At 42.8% G+C, this 20,800-nt stretch overlaps 1 protein-coding gene across 2 annotated transcripts in view; it reads right to left on the bottom strand.

Annotated features, from left to right (window-relative positions):
* Window positions 1-20,215, bottom strand: part of LOC116936738 (AF4/FMR2 family member lilli) — a 33,683-nt gene extending 13,468 nt beyond the window's left edge. The window contains exons 1-2 of one of the 2 annotated variants that reach the window (XM_032943906.2): window positions 19,180-20,215; window positions 6,426-6,902 (exon numbers count right to left, since the gene is read on the bottom strand). In XM_032943906.2, the coding sequence (XP_032799797.2) occupies window positions 6,426-6,902; window positions 19,180-19,216 (514 nt within the window). In that variant the 5' untranslated portion in view covers window positions 19,217-20,215. Of the gene's footprint in view, window positions 1-6,425; window positions 19,140-19,179 lie in introns of those variants that run through there. The other variant, XM_045168679.1, reaches the window with a different exon arrangement.
* Window positions 20,216-20,800: the final 585 nt, after the last annotated feature.

The following is a 20,800-nucleotide window of genomic DNA, read 5'->3' on the forward strand; positions in this document are numbered from 1 at the left end:
GGTAAATCGTGATTTTGATTGCGATCAATCTTCCGTCACTTTCCCTATGCGCCACAATGGCAGGCTATAATTTTTGTTCTCCTCTTCTTTTATTTCTTTTTTTTGTTGTTGTTGAAGCCTTCGACATTTTGTCTGGCCGTGCACCCAACGAAAAATTAGGGATCCTGGATGGCGCCGTCCGGGAATGAAGAATGGAGTAATAAAGAATCGATAAAGAAAGAGGGCGATTACGACGACCGACACGACGCTCGTTAGTGGGGCTGATCATCCCAATTCCTCCGAGAGGGACGAGTCGGCAAGGGAAAGAAAAAAGTAGATGTATGGCGACCGGAATTGCAAGAGTTGGGAAACAGGTCAATGGCAAATTCGATTTGCTTCTGGCCCTGCGACAGAGACGGACGATTAGACTGGGCCCACGATGGAGCTAATTGGTATCGGACATTGGCTTCGCGCCTCCTCTAACTCTCTCGCTAGTCCCTTCTCTTATAGTCTCTGAAAACGTATTGGCTGGCATTAGAGGGGGCCAAACGAGTCAACGATGTGGCCTTAATGCGTCCATAATAAGTACAGATAGAACGTCAAACGATCATCATCAACGACGTGCTTGTCCTTGGTCCACTCGTCTTTTGGGAGTTGTCGATTCCACGTCGACGTTCCATCTAGCACGTCTTGTACAGCGATTCCGGATCTCGATCATGATCGCAAGGAATCGTAACAACCAAGACATCTTGCTTTGGAAATGAGACAGGAAAGGAAAGTGGCGCCCACCTACGCAGCTACACCGTTTCTTTTTCTTTTTGCTGTCACTTTATCTCGGTTTTGGACTTCTGCTTCTGTCTCTTATAGAGTGTGCTGACGAGATTCGATGCTTCACATTGAACCGTCTCATTGCCAAGAAACAAAAGGGGAATGTCACCGAAAACAAAACGACAAAGATAAGCAGCAGCAGCCAAAATTCTCGAGACAAAAGCCCAACCCCAAAGAAACAAAAAAACAATGAGAAAATAAAAGGGGTCGGCAAATAATAATAATAATAATAATTTAAACAAAACTGCAATAGGGCATCTACACGTTAGCTGTGGTCGAATAAAAAGAGAGCTGGATGCAGTATTGCATCTATCCCAGTAGTGGAGCCGATGCGGGAAAAAAAAAATACACACAAAAAAAGAAAAAGAAAAAATGGAACATCCCGTCAGACGTGACTTCTTTTTTTTTTCTTTTTTGCTGTTTTAAATATAGCATACATATCGTATACTATATGTATTATGGTTTTTCCCTGTGTGTCTGCCTCTTTTTGGGGGTCCACGCAGTGACGGCGACCTCCCACGATGACGAGTTTTTGCCACACCGACCGACTTTTTTTTGTTTTTGTTTTTTTTTTCCCCATTTTCTTATCGAATGTTGCCTTCTGCCTTTGTCTCAACCTCTTGTTCTTCACGATTGTCGCTCGAGTAGTTTCTTATTGTCTTTTTTTTTGTTTTTTTGTTTTCTTTTTTGTATGCGGCCACATGTGCGGGAGTATGTTAGCGTCCGCTCAACGGTGGGTTAGGTAGTCAAGAGTAGCCTGGGAGGTGGAAGTGCATAAATGCATGGAAATTGAAGGCGTCTGTCCTTTTCTTTCTTGTTCGTTATTCCCCCTCCCCCCTCTTCTTTTTTTTTTTTTTTAATTTGGCACCAAAGTGAAACATTTCGTGGCCTTAATTTCTGTTACAGACGGCGGCCGTGGTGGTGGCGGTGTGGACGACCATGATGATGACGAGGGCGGACCACCAAAATGGCTCGGCAAGGTAACGGAGCACATAAGAAAAGGCCACCAAAAGATACGAGAAAGAATCTGAGAATGGGAGAGAAAGAGATGGAGATACCGATTCAATATGTCATTGTGCAGCAAGCTTGCTAAGGTAGGCGCTAAGGTGACCTCCTCATCTATAACCCCCCCTCGCCATGCCTACATGTGCACGGTAGGTAGCAGGTGGTCCTCGTCGCCCGCTGCCTCCACCACAGTCAGCCAGAGTCCTCGCCGTGCAAGACGATATATTTTATTTTATTTTGTTTTTTGTTTTTTTTTCTCATTCCACTATGTTTTTTAATGGTGATTATGATTTCTCTCTCTCTCTGCTGTGCGTCCACAACGCCCATATCCCAAAGACGTTGGCTCACATGGCGAGAATGACTCACTCTCTTCTTTGTTTGGCTGGCAGTCCATTGAAGAAATCTAGCCTGTCTTAGGTCTCCAGACATACGTATATATATCGGTAGGTGGCATACTATAGCAGTGTTGACGGTGTGGTTCGCGCCAAGTCATTTTTAATTACGAAACACACTTTTTCCAGCATCAGTTGGGAAAACATCAAGAACCGCACCGACCGCCGATCGTCTACCATTGGCGATGATGCGAATATACACTTTCGGGTACGGATGGGTCGTAATAGAATCGCTGCACTTTATCAAGCCGAAGCTGGTCGATGAAGAAAGCAACACAGTACGGGGTTATGAGCAAACATGGCAGGGAGTCAAAAGTCAAAAGCAAAAAAAAAAAAAAAAGAAAATAATAATAATAATAAATAATAATCATTTTCTTTTCCTCTCTTTCTGTATAGACATCGTGAACGATTTCAAATGGCATTCTTCTATCCTCGACATCTTCCCTTTTATTTATTTTTTTTTTTCAGTTTATTGATTTTTTGGTTCCCCCTTCGTTATTCTCCTGGGTTCTTTTGTATTTTTCTTTGTCGCGTGTTCTTGTCCCCTTGTTCACGTTGATGCCGAAGCCGATCACTGGTTGTCATTGGTAGGAGGGGGAGACCACCTCTGAATGACTTGCCCGATTCGGCGACGTGATACGACGGGGGTGGCGGATAGAAACGGGCCGAGGCTGAGAACGGACCAACCGCAAAGTGAATGTGCACGACAGCCGTGATGGCGCAACCGCTTCGTTTCACAAGACGATGACATCAACGACTGTAACGACGATGGCCAACGAAAAATGACGACCACAACAGGAAGAATTACACACAAAGAAAACAACACGACACGACTATAAAAAACAAAAAGCAAAAGCAAAACAAAAAACAAACAACCTATCAGTTTGTATAGAAAGAGAGGCCGGGCACGCGCTGGACGAGCTAAAGAGGTATCGCTTTATTTATTTATTTTTTATTTGTTTATTTGTGATGCATTCAAAGAATGTGTGAGTGCCTTTGTACGCGTGTGTGTGCGTGTGTGTTGTTTTCTTTTTGCTTAAAGAAAAAGGGCGTACAGACATCGCCGTTACCGATAACTTTGACGGCGCATGCAGCGTAACCATCAAACCACGAAAATGAATTTTGGGAGGATGGGACCAGTGGGGTGGTGGTTTGCAAGAAAGAATAGCCCAGCAAAAGTGACCCAAACGACCTCAAACTGGGAATAGATTTTTTTTTTTTTTTCTTCTTCTTCTTTTTTTCCTTTTTTTACGATTATTTTCCATTCGGTAAATAGACGCAACGTGGTGCGCGAGCGGTGCAATACTACGTTCCGTTGCGCGTGTAAACGAGTACGAACGCACGCAAAAGGGAGGTGAGATGAATTGAAATGTGGAACGAATGGTCTTTCACGCGGGGCGTTGCTAAATGCTGCGAGACGCGTGCTCTTTTTTTGCCCTCTCTCCATTTGCTTTTTTGCTCTCCTCCTTCTATTTGGTTATTCGCTTTTTCTTTCATTATCCAACTTTGTGTCTTGGAACTCTCTTCTTCGTCGGTTAAACCCATCGCGCGCCTGACTTGAGTCTTGTCGAAAATTTCTTTCCTTTTAGAACAACTTTTTAGAGCGACAAAAAACCTTACAAAAAAAAAAAAAAAAAAAATGTCTGCAACTGAAAGTTGGGCTGGGTGTGTAGGACAACATTTTGGGTGGCTGCATGAATCGATACCTATTAGCAAATACTACTTTGCCACTAGATTTGCTATTTTTTCGTTTCTTATCGATTGACCGGTCGCGTTACTGGTCAGCCGTCGACACAAAAGGTTCAGATGAATAAGATATAGGAGACGTGCAAATAAATGAAGAGGCTCCCGCATAGTCAACAACGGTTAAGGCCAGCGGACGGAGCACGACAACCATTATGCGAGCGAATTGCAAAAGTATGGTGTTGCTGGAAAGAAAACTGACCTATTTGTCGGTCACGTAAAAATAAATAAACAACAATAATAATAATAATAATAAAAAAAAAAAAGAACTGGAAAAAGATAACATCGAAAAACTTTTCCAGGATGTGAAAATAACAGCGAAAAATAGCAGGAGTTGATACAATACTTTGAAAATCCAGTGCGCTGCAAGCGTTAAAAAATGTCACGAATTTGTAATTCCCGTGCACGTGTTTTTTTGTTTTTTTTTCTTTCCTCTTTTTATCGAGGCAATTCCGCCGCCCTTCTATCTCTAGTAAAAATGAAAACAAAAATATGCAGTGCACATAATGTATAAGCACAGACTACGAAGCAAATTGTCCGGCCAGTCAGGAAGAGAAGGCGACGTTCCGCTTTGCCGGACGCGAAAAACGACAGGCTGCAAATGTCGTTGCATTTCGGTATGAAGACAATTTTGACAAATAGTAATAAAGATATCTAATGCCGATCATTGTTCCCTGACCCGCTTGTCGAACTTGCCATTCGCCACAATTTCTGGCTTTAGAATCGATAGGTACGTTAAAAAGACGACATTCCCATTCTTGTGTTGGCTTAACAGACCTTCAGAATTGATTAAAGGTATACACGAAATTAGGGTGTAGTATAGAACCTAGTATAGAACTAGGAAAATGTGTTTGAAACTAAGGAAAGAAGATGTCAACCGCGGCACTCCAAAATAGACAAAAGAGTAAATTTCTTGATTATCCTCTGATTTTTTTTTTTCACGTCCTATTGGCGTGGTAATTGTTGGCAGCCCGAATTCAATGCCATCTTTTGTTTGCTTATTTTTAATTTTTTATAATTTATTTTAGTTTATTATTCTCATTTTTTTGCCATTTTTTTTAAACAAAAAAAAAGATTCTATTAGCGTTCTGTCCCTCCGTCGGACTACCTGTACTTCTCCTTCGCCTTTTAAACACGGCTCTTTTTTCTCTTTGAAAAACTGCAGGTTCAGGTTGCAGAGAATTGAAAAAAAGTGAAGAACAAAGAAAAGATAAGGCAAAGAAATGAAGAAAAGATAGATTAGAAAAAAGAGGGAATCTGTCACTTTGATTCGCTTGGCAGACCATCATTGACACGAAACGCTAGCCACAATCAAGAACTAAGGCAAAATATATGTAAGCCTAGTTCACAAGTCTTTGGTTTCATCTATTATATTTTAGTTATCCATATTTTTTTTTTTTTTTTATTTCGGGGGGGGGGGGGGAGTTTGCGCTGTTTCGTTTTCGTATTGAGCGCATATTTCTATGGGCGTCTGACGACGTCTGTTTCGACGGTTGCCATTAGCAAGTTGTTTTTCTCACGTGCCGAACTGTTGATTTATCACAGAATGATGGCCTTTTTAACATTTAGTTACGGGTTATTATTCAAGATTATAAGACAGTAGAGTTGATTAGGAAAAATAAAATCGAAAAAGGAAGGAAAATATACGACGCGTGAAGCAGCTTTAAGTATCAACCACCCATAAAGTGCCTTGTCCTATACGATTAGAATAAGTTCGATGCATCAAATCATTGAGGATTCGGTTCTACGTTACACTCAAAATAATACCTAGCTCTTCTTTTCGTTTGCCTCGTTTTACCCCGATTTACCTTCGTTTCGTGTTCTTTAGCTTTTTATCCTAGCTTTCTTTTGTTTTTCAATGAAAATACTTAGAATTTAGAATTAAAAAATCCCCGAAAAACGAAGAAAAATAGGAAAAAAAAAAAAAAAAAAAAAAAAAAAAGAAAAAGAAAAATACATTGTTGGTAAGTAAATTTGTGTGCGGAACGGACGGACAGACCACCGTTGAGCGGCGCGCTCAGCGGGGTGGTGGTCGGCGTTGTTTCTTCATCTTATCTTTTCATTCGTTATTTTTATGATGATTCGTCAAGCGAATCGGACCCATAGTCCGGCATTTCCCGGATACGCTGCATTTTGAATTCGTGCGGACTGACATGCCAATGTCCGTCTTTCTTTTATTTTCTGATGCGAGCGGCAGATTGAAAACGAGTTGGCCAAGTTTTTGGTCGGCTTGCTTTGCCAGGCGTAAACCCAGCTTCATTTCTTATCGGCTATTTGAATCCAATTTGCCCTTTTCTCTTAGGCTGTTGATGCCTTCGCGTTTGATTTCGATTTTGTTATGTTCATCGAATTCCTTCCTTCTGAGAGGCCTTTCCCTCCGTCAAGTTTTAATGCTTCTAGATCGCCACGTTGAGGGAGATGCGAACAATTTGGAACCCATTGAAATCGATGGAGAATAAGATGGATGGTTCTTCTTACCGGAGTTGACCGTGTTGGATCCGGCATCGGCGGTTGCTGGGCCTTTATGGGCTCCGGTGCGATCTTCTTCCTCTTCAGCCTTGACGGAACAACAAGGGTCGCTCTGTCCAGCACCAGCTTCATTCGGTTCGTCCTCGCCTGCCCCAGTGGCCGATGTCAGTGTCGATGACGACGAGACGGTTGCTGTCAAACGACGGCTGTTGATCGGCGCCGAGATGCTAGGCCTCCTCAAGCAAACGGATCCCGTGGCGGCGGATGCGGTGTTGCCGCTGCTCCCGCCGCCGTCGATTTGAAGCGAAAGGTCGTCACCGTCGGGTCCTCCGCCGCCACCGCGGCCGGAACGGGCGCACATCACCCGGTAGTTTTCTTTGTTGCAAGAGAGGACCTTGTGTTGGATGAAGCGGACGATCTCTCCCAGCGGGAACTCTTTCCTGCAGACGCCGCACGTCAGCGAATCGGGAGCCATTTCTTCCGGCTCTGCTCGACGTGACAGGAACAACAACACGATAACAATAACAGAAAGAAAGAAAAAAAAAAAAAAAAAAAATGAGGAAGACTGAAAACGACCCCAAAATATCAAAAAAAAGGGCGCAAAACAAGAAAACAATGTGGCATCAACCGACCATAGCGGCACCCTAAACGTTAGAAAAAGACCAAACGAAATGTACGCTCGATGCGCGCTTACTCTTGATTCCATTGGACTTTTTCAAAGGTTGTAGTTAAGACCAGAAAAAAAAATAAATAAATAAAAAGAAGAAAAAACCATTTTGATGTTTTTTGTTTCACCGATATAGCAGAGAGATATTTTAATGCTGGGTGGGTCCTCACTTTTGTGCTTTAGTCGCCTAGTCTTTTTATCTTTTATAGTGGCTTGTTTTTGTTTTGTGCATTTTTATGTGTTTAGTTTAGCGAACGTTTCTTTGATTAAAGTTAGAAGAACTGTTTCAAGAGCAACAATGCCACGCAGAACAAAATTACTGCTGATTGGAAAGTTGTTTGGTGTGGCTCTCGAATACCTTTGCCTGACGTCTAGATATGGCCATCGTTCTCTCACAAATTCCGATTCTTTTTACATTCAATTTCAAGAGGTTCATGTCCGCTGGTGGCTTGGCGTGCGATTCACACAAACGTCGAACAAACAACTGGCAGAATTAAATCAAAGCAGAAGGGGGGCCAAATGGGGAGAGGGGGAAAAACAAAATAAAGGAGAGAGACGAGAACGGAATGGAAATGCCATTATTTTAAGACGAGAGGACGAGAGGGCTTCACTTGAGATGGATTCGTTAAGGAGGGCGTGTTTTCCCCATCTCGTCCTAAGTTTCCCCTGCTCGAGTCCACCTTAAACGTCCGCACTTATCAACCTCTTTGAAAAAGAGCGAGTGAGAGACCTTGTTACACAATACGGCGGAACTAGTAACCCCGAGAAAAGAGGGTAAAACAAAAAAAAAAAAAAATAAAAAATACACACGGAAAAAAAAAAGAAAAAGAAAAAGAAAAAAACGCTGGAAATCTCCAATTTCATCCGCTGGAGGCTTTCACCGGGTAGTGTGGAATTCTATTGGCGTCTTAGGAAAAGTGCCGTCATGTTTTTGAAGGGGGCAAAGAAAAAAAAAGGGGGGAACTCGGAAAATGAAGTGTCGTGCCAGGCATTGCCAAACTTCGGGAACGAACGGCAAGGAAAAACGATGATGCAAGACATCCGATTGCCTTTCCACCCCCTTCACCTCTTGTTTCTCCCCCGCATGAGAAAAAAAAAAATGAAGTAAAAAAATGCAAGAACGAAAGAGGAAGGGCAGGGAGGAGGAGGGGAGACGAATTGGCTAAGAGCGCTCGCCTTGTGACACGGCCGAGAAATGGGGGTTATGGAACGTTCCCAACAGTATCTGGTTGCCGAAACAAACAGGATGTTCCGCCAAGTTCATCGGTAACACACCACAACATAACAGCAAGAAAAAAGAGAAGAGATCCAGTGAGGAGCGACAACAAGAGGACGAGGGAACGAGAGTCCTAAAGGGAGGAAAACAAGCGCGTAAAGGGTGGAGCGGCGTGCCGGTTCCGTCACATAGAGGAATGCGTTACACGCCCGGACGGACGGGAGAAAACCAGAGTGAAGCAGGAGGAGGGGGGGGGGACAACAACAACGACACATACTTACACACATACAGTACACGAGAGTGAAGGGGAAAAGGAAAAAAAAACCAAAAAAACACACACATAGAGAAAAAGTCGATGTTTTTATATTCATTAAAAAAGAAAAGTGGAAAGGAAGTCGTCGTCGCCGTCGCTGCCGTCGAGAGACCAGAAGCCCGGAATAAATAAATCTATTCCGACCGCTTTTTTTTTTTTTTTTGACTTGTCTCTTTAGCATCTTCTTCCGCTCGCTGTCTGTCTATATGCCCTTCATATACTCTGCTTAGTAAGTTTGAGCTATTTGGAACTCAATGGATTCCGCTATTTGCTTCTTAGTGACCTTTTCTTTTTTTGTGTGTGTGTTTTTTTCTCACGATTTATTTGAGGCTTGTCTGCGTGTTTTTAGGTAGAGCGCATTCAGCGTAAAACCAAGTCACCAACATCCGAGTGGTGTGAGCGGACGCCACAGCATCCTTCGTCCTATTCACTCCGGATACTCGCGGTTTTGTTTTTTCTTTTTTCTTTTCCTTTTTTCGTTCACTCCGATTCTCGTCTCTTTCTGGTTTTCTTCCATGACTGGTGATCTCGGAACGGAGTAGCGCAATAATCTATACACTTCCTGTGGCAGCCGCCCGTTTTAGGGTTTGTAGTCCCGGTATACTTTTTTGTTGTTGTTGTTTTGATCTCCCAAGTTGGTTTACTTGTCTTTTCTTGCTTTCCTTGCGACGCGCTTAGCTTTTTTTTTGGGTTTTTTTTATTATTATTATTTCTTTTTTTGGCCGTCGCGAGAGATTCGTATCAATAGTGACCAAAAAAAGGAGGGACAAAATAAAAAAAAAGGGCCTCGACCGCAAGCCAAGATTAAAAATGGGTAGACGCAGAAAGCGAAACAATGGTGTGCGCCACCCACGGTCCTCCCTTTACCAACGGTCTATACCGAGTCAGAGTCAGTTTCAACCAGTACCGACCTGATTTCATCTGCTGATATTCTTTGTCTTTTCGGGGCCTTTTTTTTATTTTAACGCTTTATTCTTGTTCATTTTCATCATCGCTTTTTATTTGTTTATTTTTATATTTCTACGTTTTTTTCCTCGTTTCATTTGCCTTGCCGTAATGAAAAGAAAAATAAAGAGGCGAAATGACGTTAGAATTGACAGCGTGACGGATGGCCCCAGTTGGCCGTGCGCGGTGTCGCACCATAAGCTGCACGTCCGGTTAAAGGTCTGACCACGTCCATCACTCTGCTAGTTATAAATAAGTGAACGCGCGCACGCTCAGTTCTGACGTATAGCCCACACTCCTTCACATTCTGCCTTTCCCACAGACACACACACTGAGACAAGCACGCTACGACGCTTCCATAGGTTTCTGAAGCACTTGTTATTATTTGACACACTCGTGGACTCGACTACTAATCGGCCTGCCGGATGCACGACATGTGTTGACAGTTGGGCCACCTTACTAACCTCTCCCGGCTGCGAATACGTAAGCCGTGTCCGGTTGGAACTCTCGCAAAAACCTTCTTGTTTCCCCAGAAATTCGTTGCGAGATATCAATAAAACAAAATGGAAACGAGAAACTATATTGAAAGTGAAGGAGGAAGTCGAAAAAGTAATGAGGCGTCAACTATAGCCGAGTTGCCGCATTTTGAGAGCCATAAAATAGTGGGCCAATGTTTTCCTGATGTCGGGTTCACAGTTTTACATATTGTGACAACTGCTGCTGGCCGTGACACTTGCAAAGCTATTTGCCTTCGCCTTTGGTGACCAATTACCAGGGCAAGATGATGCTGACCTACTTGCAAAAGTTTCTTACGCTCTTCGCAAAGTGTGTGTGTGGGTGTGTGTGTGTACGAATATGAACCCCAAACATAACCTGAAATGACGTCCTCTGTCCGTGTTTTCTGAGCAAGACGAGTACCAGGCACTTCCTTTTTTTTTTTTACAGTAAAAAGCTATTTTTAAGTATCAATAACAGCATCGTTTCGAAGGTTCTACTTCTGGTCTCGCTTGATTATCCACCCCTCGGGATCATCAATCTGTTTTTTTGTTTTTTTAAATCCGAAAAATAATTGGAAGTCTATGTCAGTGACCACCGTTCATTCCGGGTAATGTCTTCCGTTTACAAATCACAGCCTTTCGTGTTTTTCTTTATTTCTTTATTTAGTTGTTGTTGTTTTTTTTGTTTTTTTCGAAACCTTTTGAAACGAGAAAAAAGAAAGGCACGTTGTCCGCCTCTTGTCTCGATACCGCACGAAACGACGGACATGACTCGGCAATCTGAAAAGGGTCCAGTTACTGATCGACACCGTTGTTGCAGTGACTCCAACTGAAGCACAACAACAGTCGATGAATTGAACTGGCTTTTTGATCGGTAACGTTAGTCAGGTGTAGTGTGATGAAACGAGACGGTGACGAAAAGGCAATTATTCAAAAGGAAACACCGATTATGCGCCGGTGTACATCTGCGCGATGAAATACAATTTCGCGCTCAACCTTGTTATTGCTATTTAACGGCGAGAATGCTATTGTTGGAACCAGGTCAACATCAACAGGGAAAGAGAACCCAAAAGAAAAAAAGAAAAAGAAAAGAAAAAAAGAAAAAGGTTTACGCTCAATAAAAAACAAAAGAGGCGATGAAATGAAGAAGCGAAGTTGTTCAATGTGTAGGGCCCAAGTTGTTTAATCTTTCCGTTACCGGATATGAAAGTTGGGCACTCGTTAATGGGTGTTAGTTCAAACGAGAATGGATGAATTTTCTCCCTCCCTCTTTCTTTTCTTTTTTGTTTTTCTAACGCTTTATCATGGATGACGTAAAAGGCGGCCAGGTGACGCGCTCAGCGTCATCATCTATCAACTGACGACTGGCACTGACCGCTACATAAAAAATGAAATCTCTGCTGCCGTGAAACGTTTTACCTGTTGCCCTCACTAATTTGACTAGCTGCGATTCCCCCTCTCTTTCCCGACAAAGTAACATCGACACAAACTAAAATCATAATAAATTCACTTTGAAGATACTGCTGTAAGCGAAGTAGACCTAACGAAGAAAAAACAAATGGAAATTTCAGAAAAGAAAAATGATGATAAAGCTTTGAACTAACGACATTACTAGTTCAAAAGTTGATAGGTAAAATTGGTTAGATTAAGAGGAAAAGGAAAAAAGTTGATTTGAAGATGAAACGTTTGTAGCCCTTTTTTATTTTTTTTGAGCTGACCTGAATCTCACGTTGGCGACCCTCACTGAATTTCGTTTTAATGAACGCATTCTTTTTTTTTTTTTTTTGTTGTTGTTGTTGTTGTGTTTATTAATTTTTTTTGTGCCTTTCTTTTTGTTCCCCTCTTCTTCATTCTCTCTCTTTCTTTTTGCTATAGTCACACACGAGTTTCGGTTAGATCGGTGTTCCACCGATGAGAAAACAACGGGCTAACAAAAGAGACCACAAAAAGGCGAGGGGGAGGAGGGCGGAGAGAAGAGACTTTTGGAGTACGGAATAAAAAAAGAAATGCTGCACGACCTCTTCTGCCTACACCAGTTGACCTCCACCTCCTCCACAATTGCATGAAACCCACCTCTGAGATCAGAAACAATCTCTCATTCACGCGCCCGTCCATTGAAACGTCACGCTGACCTCTCGTCACTGACCTCGCAGCTCTCTCTCTATCTACCTCTTCCCCTTCTCCATGTCTTATTCTGTTTTTAGCATCCCGCTTCGAAAGCCATTTCCTTTCATAAATCCCGAACAACAAAAAACTGAGCAACTTAAAAAAAAAAATGGAATGAAATCAAGCAGAGAGAAAAGAAAAAAAAAGAAGAAGAAGGCGGGAGGGCAAAGGCGAGATATGCCGTCCAGTTTGGTTGGAATGGGGCGGCGTGAATCATTTGGAAAGTAACCTGGCCGCGGGGGCCTCCCCTCAACAACACGGGCCAAGCTTATAGCCAGGCAGGAACGAGTGTGAATGAAAACAACGGCGACGACGCCGTGACCTCTACGATCCCCATTTTTTTTTCTCTTTCTCTCTCTCTTTTTTTTTTTTTTATTATTATTGCTATTCTTCTTTTCGTTGCTCTTTTCCATTTTAATACTGTGTCTTGCTTATAGCATCTATTCTTCTTTGGCAACAATGAGAAAAGAAACACGTCTGGACAGTGAACGCACGCACGCATTAAAGTCGTGCCTGTCCCATCGGGCCTGCATGCGCCGGTCAAAGATCGAACGACGCCTATTGCTTGTCGACCAACTGGAACTCGATATCCGGTCGCCAGGTAACGAGATGACCCCTAAGACACTGAGCAACTCGTACGCCCTCACGACGCCATTGGGTGGGCGTCTTGTGGTATCGTGCGCTCTGCACATTCGACCTCCGTTCTTTTCTCTTTTGGATTGGATTTTTATTTTTCATGATTGTCTGTGTGTCTGTGTGTCGAAGAGTAAACTCTGGCTTTTTGAATGAGGTGCACTTCTTCTTCGTCTGCGCTTACCCGGCACGCTTCGTATCGCATTGAGTTCGTTCGACGGGCGTCACATGGAAAAGGAATAAATAAATAAATCATGTGAATGCTATGGTGAAATTCAGCCTTCATTAATCTTGCGTACTCTCTCGTCCACCTCGATCGTACAGTGTTTCGTTTGGGGCGCGCACCACGGCGGGCGTCAACTATACGCATTACACGGACAAACGGACAAAGAGGCACGCAAGAAAAGTGAATGAAAAAAAAAAAAGAAACGTTGCGACGTAAAAGAGTGAATGTAAAAGGGAGATGGAAAAAAAAAAAAAGGTTTCCATTTACATTGATTAAGAACCGCTGCCGTAATCGGCGGCGGCGCGCCCTACGTGTTCCAGTGTTTCGTGGGCGGAGAGAGAGAGAGAGAGAGAGAGGTTACTTGATTCTGACCACTCGCCAGCCGTGACAAGACATCAAATCAATACATGTCGCCTTCTTCTTTTTTAATTGTTTTCTTTCTTGTTTTTTTGTTACTTTCTAACATTTGCTCGATTCGATCAATCGACTGAAAAATTTCAATAACAAATGCGTGCGCGGAAGACGTCGAGAAAGAGAGAGAATTAACATTTCTGATGACGGAGAGCCAGCAGCGGGATCAGCATTGACCATGGGCAGACGGAAGACTTGAGCCGGCGGAGATTTCTATCGAACGAAATCGTTATGATGCCCAACACAATCGGGTCTGTTATCATTCTATTTTCTTTCTTTCCCCCACGTTTTCTTATTCCCTATGCAAATATTCTCTTTGTTTGGGATGGAGAAACAGAGAAAGAACAGAGAAAAATGTTGGTGGGCGAGATGAGGGGAAAAAGAAAAGAAAAACGAAGAAAAATGTGTAGATATATTATATATGTATATATATAAACATGGTGACCCGAACGTATTGGGTGGTCCGCGATACTCATCACGTGATGTGTTCGAATAAAGAAAAAAAGCCCTCCCTTCTTCTTCTTTCTTTTTTTTTTTTTCTTTCTTTTTGGTTGGGTACCAAGTTGGTTTCGACCCGCAATTCCAGAGAAAAATACATACGGCCACTTGAGCTAGAACACACATTGACGTTAAGTCTTGGCCGTCGCGGACCATTCGAATTTCAACAACAAAAAAAGAAAGGCATCATAATTCAGTAGTAATCGTTGTCGTTGTGTGTGTTTTCCAGTTTCTCTTATATGTGAGAGAGAGGCCGAAAGAGAGAGAAGACGTCGGTTATTATATTATTATTGTTGTTGTTGTTGTTGTGTGTGTCGAGCAAAACGATGGGACCGTTTGGAAAGTGTCCAAGACGACCACCAGAGGGGTCGGTTCTTAATGGTCGGAAATGTCGACCTCGTAAGTTCATGAGAATGACCCGCTCCAACACTATAAACTGCTAGCTGCTAGTCAATTGCGCACGGGAACCAACGAGCAGCGTCGGAAACAATAAAGAAGTATGAGAAAGAAAAGACAAGAAAAAAAAAGAAATGACGACAGAATAACTCTTTCGACGAAGACGAAACGATGTTGTGAATACGAAGAGAGCGTGCTCTCTGCCAAGAGGTCAGCCGAAGAAGGCGAGCGGATGACCCTTTCCATAACCTCTGCCGTGCTCTTTCCTTTTTTTTTTTCTTTACTTTTTCCTGCCTCTTCTTTTCCTGCCATTTGGTAAAACCTCGGCTAGAGAAACCGGCGTGAGATTGTGAAACGGTGGGATTTGTTTCACGGCTCGGCAAACCCATTTCGCATTTTAGAAGCAAGAGGTTCAAATTCGCAGCTGACCTGTCTTCAACTCCTTTTCTAATCGTCTCGAGGCTCTCTTCGTTTATTTATTTTTTTATTCATAAATAACCTTTTTACACGGACCAGGGCATGCAATCAACTGACAAGCGATCTTACCGACACCTTACTTTTCCGTTTTTTTATGTATTGATTGATTTTTTTTTTGCGGCGAGTTAATTTGATTTTTGTGGCTAGCGCACGTGTTTTCGTTATTTGCAAGAAAAAAATGAAAACGAATAAGAGAAATGGATTCGAGAGTGTTAAAAAAAATAAGTCATTTGAAAAACCTGATAAAAAAAAAAAAAAAAAAGAAGAGGAAATAAAACGGCAATGAACCCTGACAAAAGGGTCAGTTCCGGTGCCCGGCACATCGATTTCCGTTCTCCACAACGCCAACATGGAATGAATCAGATGCGGGACAAGCGGTTGGGGGATTCATTATTTCTTTTGGTGCGGGTACACTAAACGACAGGGCCCAACACCATATTTGAATGTTACCACGCTAGATGTGATGAAAAAAATAATAATAATAACAAAACAAAATGGTTGGTATAAAAGAGAACAGGATAAGAGAGAGTATATAGAAAAAAAATAAAGAGAAGGAGGGGTAGACAGAAAATAACAAGAGGGGCTAAACACCTGCGCCACCGGTGATTATTTATTAGCCCTGATGTTTTTACCACCGCGAGGCGTTACTAGAGGTGAATACCCATCGGCTAATTTGTCTTTTTTCTTTCTCTTTTTTTTTTTTTTTTTAGGTGAAGAAAATATCATTGACTATATGCAACACACTTTGTCATATGGGCAAACCGGGCAACCCAAAATAAAAACATGTGGAATGAAGTAATCGATAAGATAATAGCCAAAGATCTGACTGATCCAATAGGAAAAAAGACAGGACAAAATAAAGACGGCCCATCTGTTTTGTTGACAAACAAGTCCGTTCTCTTTGCGTACGTACATGTGTGCCCGCGTGAATAAAAGCAAAACGCCTCCGTAAAAGACGTCACGGCTCGGCCGCTCTAATGTCGAACACAATGAAACCGTTTTCAAAGACGGGTACAACCGCAATTGCACTTGCGAAAAGAGCGAATAAATGACGTCACATGCTTGTCTTTACAATCGACACTTTAAGACGGAACTGATGGCCGGCGGATCTTGGATTAGAAAAAACAAAAATTATCTTTCGACACAAACTAATGTGATTGATGAATATGCTCTGTCACTTTTGCCCTTGGAGGAAAACAATTGAAATGCGGAGGAGTCTAGAATGGATGAGTCTTGAGCTCTGTTCCGTCTATCATGTTTGTTTGCCATTCAACAAAGAGCCGACTTCTTGATCCGCTGAATTCGTACCCGCCCTATCCTCACGGATCGTGCAATTTTGAAAATGCGTCAAAATCCAAAACCTGGCCGACAAAAAGCGCTTACAAGACACATGACGTCACAAGCGCAAAACAGATTGAGGTGAGCCTGAAATGAGGAAGGAAAACAAAACAAAAGAGACATTGGAATAAAACTGACAAGATGGGAATGGACACCTATCACACTGGCATGCCAATGGTATTGCTTTTAGCGAGCCGGCTCCATTTGGGTCAGCCCATCAGTTGCTGCTAAACTTGAGTTTGAGAATGTCTCTGGCAATAAGGGCTGCAACAAACGGTGAAGAACCTACCTAGCCATATTGGCATTCAATTTTTCTTTTGCTACTTTGTTTTGAAAAGTAAGCGATTAATCCTCGTACGACAACAGACTCACACGAAGGAATGAATAAATTTTTTTTTAACAGAAAAAAAAGGAAACGAATGGAATATTGCGACGAGGATTTCCCAGCAACACTAAGAACGGGCAAATCCTTCGTCTCATTGATGTAAATAAAAGCCAAGCGGTTACTCGATTTGAATAGGGTAAAGAGCTCAGAATAAGTCAATACTAAATAAGCCGACAATGCCACAGACTATTATGCGGTCATCTTCTTATCATCTGAGCTTATCATGGGTAGCATCAGCGGTCAAACGTTCCTCAACTTCTTCGGCTTCCCCTTCGCCCCGAGAACCTTTTTAGTGGCTGACCAATGCGACCATTCTCTCTCTCTCCTCTCTTTTGTCGCCCTTTTGCTTTTAATATCTTTCTTTCACTTATTTTTTTTTTCTTTTCTCATTCTATAACGATAATCGCCGTCACTGGCTCACCGAGCCTTGAACTCTCTCACGCTCTCCCTGACTCGCCAGTCGTAGACCAAGACTCTCCCCAAAGCGCCATCATCTTTTCCTTTTATTTTTTTCTAGATCCCTGACGTGGCGGCGAAACCGAATAAACTGACTCCGACTGCGGAAGAATGTTGTATTATCGTTGCATGCTGCGTTTTGAATGAATGAAAAGGAATCATCCGATTTCGGGGAGGAGAAGAAGAGAGAGAGAGAAAAAAGAAGGGGCGATTTTTGAACGTCTCATGGACCCAACGCGCGAGCCCGTTATTGATGGATGACGAGCGAGTCGCCCGGCTGCCCAAGGGTCACTCATGAAGGTCTTCGCTCTTCAATTGTGAACGCCCCAACAACAACATACGCACATACAAAAAAAAAAAACGATGTAGAATAAATCGAAAAGGTAGGCAAGAGAGGGGAAGAATGAAAAGTGAAAACGGACCTCGGTAAACAACCATTCTTTCTCTCTCAGTATCCAACTAGTACGTTTCCCTTGCAAAGTACATCATGACTATGACTGCTATTTTTTTTCCCCCTCTCAAATAAATATGCATTTCGATACACGAACAGAGAGATTCATTGTCATAGTGTTTGTTACCTTCCGTACTAGTGAGTAAGATAGCGAAGGGGAACGCAAAAAAAAAACAAAGATTGTTTTTCACTAGCACTGCGGAAAAAAAAGGGCTTTGCTACGGACGTTGCTTTGGTCTGCTGTCCTCCCCCACCATCTCTAAGTTCTTCTTTTTCATTGTAAGAAAAAAAAAATGGGTTGAGTTGGTGCGAGTGTTATTCACCAAGTTGACCGCCCGCTCGACCAGGAGGAACCTTGTTGTTTTGACCGAAAATAGCAGTAGAGACGCGCACGACAGGACACGGCCATCCTTGTCATCTGTCTCCAACCCCCTTCTTTTCTTTTTTCTTTTTTATTCTTTGCTTTTTTCATTATTCTCTCCAGAAATAAAACAAACAAAACGCCAGAAATCCAAGCAAGATTGGCAACGGATCAACTCGACCGTTGTTGATTAATCGTAACTAACAAAAAATAAAAAATAAAGGATTTCTTCTTCTTTTTCCAAAAATTTCTTCCAACTGTTTACTTCGACATGGTCACAAGGTTTCTAAAATCAAGAGAGTCCGAAAAGAGATGTTGCATGTAAAAACTGACGTCTCCGACGCCATCGACGCCGTCAACTTCCTTTAATTATTGCACCATTCTCTTCTCAATTTTGTGTGTGTAGTTTTTGTTGTTCGGTCCGACGGAATTTATCAAGTTCCTTTCTCAGTCTCTTGTCTTGGCTTTTGGGTGGAAGAAAGAGCGAGGGTGGAGTTAGGTTCGAGACATTTAAATTTAGATAGCAGAAAGAGAAAAAGACAAGGGGTGAAGATGGAAAGAGGGGCGCTAGACCACAACAACAAAAAAAGATTGAAAAACTGACAAAAAAAGGAGAATGAAAAAATTATATATACTTGTAAAAATCGGAAGAAAGAACGCAGAGAACGAAGGACGTGAGAAAGAAAAACGTCCAGAGCAAAGTAAACTTGTGTACGGACACGGTGATTGAATTTCCGATTTTTGAGCTATTGCTCCAAAAGTGAATGTCTCTAATTACTCTTCACTTTTAACCAGTTTAACCAGCTATTCGCCCGTTTCATCAATCAAAATAGCAAATCAAATATTGAAACCTATTAGTCAGCGGTCAGAGGCCGGTTGCATTTGAGTGAACGACACCAATGTACTAGCGCATGCGTCGGGGTCCTGTCCATCCGGCGCTGACCATTCGCCGGACGATTGGCCTAACACTTCCCTATTCGGACCAGCGACATAAAAAAAAAGGAAGGGAAAACTCGTAGAAGTAGAAATGGTTGGCGACTTTTTCGTCGGCCATGGAATCGGGAAAGAATCGAGTGGTAGACAAGACATGCGCTTTACGAACGAATTTTTTCCACGGAAGGCGCGCGCAGCCTATAAGGCCTATTCGACTTTTTTGCGCCATCAAATGGACAGAATCGTAGGACGCAAATAAGAACAAAATACAACACACAATCGAAAAAACGCTGCGCTTAAAGAGGGAATCATCGTAACAGCTCATCAAAACGGTCAACTAGGAGAGAGAGAAAGAAAGAAATAGAAAGCAGCAAAAATGGCCGATTGGGCTTACCTTGAGCGATTCGCATGGCGGGCATCTTAATCCTCATGGCGGATGATTTGAAACAATCAACAATCCGATTAACAAGAAAAAAAAAAAAAAGTGGGGGGAGGGGGGGCCAAGTGATTGCGTCGAAACGATTTGGCTCAATTGGCCTTTGGTGATCCGAACAAATGACTGAAGTGACGACCGGCTCAGGATCGGCGAAATTTGTCGGACAATAGAAGAAACTCAAACAATGGTTCCAAAAGATGAAAGGAAAACTGGCCGACACTGTTCAACGCAAACACAACGACATGATCACTGCCGATTTGCTTCGTTCAAATCGTTTTCTTCTTTTCTGTGTGTGTGTGTGTGTGTGTCTCTTTCTCGTCGCTTGTGTGACGATCAAAATCAAGAGCGACGCCGACGAACGACCGCACTCTCTCTGCGTGATTGTTTCCTTTCCTCACTTGTATTGGCTCGTGACAGGTTACGGTCAATCAGCACTTGTGGCCAGTTTTAGTTAGGAAACGGGTGACTTCCGAAACGGATGAGAACAACATTGAAACTAAAAGAAAAGCACCGGTCCTTGCACTCTCTTGTGTCACAAAACACGGCAAATTCTTCAATTGACATCGATAGTCAACAGACATGAGTTATTGTTGTGTCTCTTCAAAAGGCTGTTGTGAACGGTGTGCGTCCGTTCACCGTGTTCTTGTAATCAACGTGTGTGTGACGTGTTGGGATGTGTCTGTCCGCAAGGAGCGAAAAAGAGCGACTTGCGCTCCGGACGGTGACCGACACTCGACTGAAGATACTCAGAGAGGGAGCCCGTACCGTACACACACACACACACACACACACCGCGCCGCCCCGCCAGTACCACACACACAGACCACTAGAAGCGCACGGTGTGTATGAAGACTGCGAGTGAGTGAGCCCTTGTCTGTGTGTGGATACCAACTCTTGTGGCCACTCGGCGCTACTATACAACAAACGTGAACGGGCAGACGTGATAGAAAAAAAAACGGGGGAGAACGAGAGACACGACTCGACTCGACCAAGTCCAGCCCTACGACTGTGCCGCTTACGATTGTTTTGTTTTTTCTTTCCTTTTTTTTTTTTTTTTTGCTTCTTTTCGTCCTCCCTCTTCCCTCTCTCTTCGCCTCTTCTCTCCTATTTTCTCCCTCCCTTTTTGCCGTCCTCCCAAAAGGAGGAGGAAAAAAATATATATCGTGTGTGTGTGTGTACTGCGTATAGACGGTTCCAGCTGCGTCCACTGATGCGTCGTGGACGAAAAAGAAGGGAAACACAGTTGGGAGGAGGTGGTATTGGGGGGACGGTGGGTTGTTGATAGTGACGGGATACACCAATCTGAACGCAGCTTTTTTTTTTTTTTTTTTTCTTTGGATTGTCCTCCCACCTCCCACAAATTCAGCTCGGATCTCGACGACATTTTTTTTTTTTTATTATTTTTATGATTTTTTTTTTGTGTATTTTTCTATTTGCTTTATTTTTTGTTGTTTCACGGGAATCGATCGCGGTACCGACATCCCTGCTTGTTTTCTTCTTCTTTTTTTTATCGGACTCGTTCGGTTATAGAAATTGACTATTGGGTCTCGGCGCGCCCACTAGACACGACGGACCAGAC

The sequence above is a fragment of the Daphnia magna genome, linkage group LG2, assembly GCF_020631705.1.
Source record: "Daphnia magna isolate NIES linkage group LG2, ASM2063170v1.1, whole genome shotgun sequence".
Classification (NCBI taxonomy): Eukaryota; Metazoa; Arthropoda; class Branchiopoda; order Diplostraca; family Daphniidae; genus Daphnia; species Daphnia magna.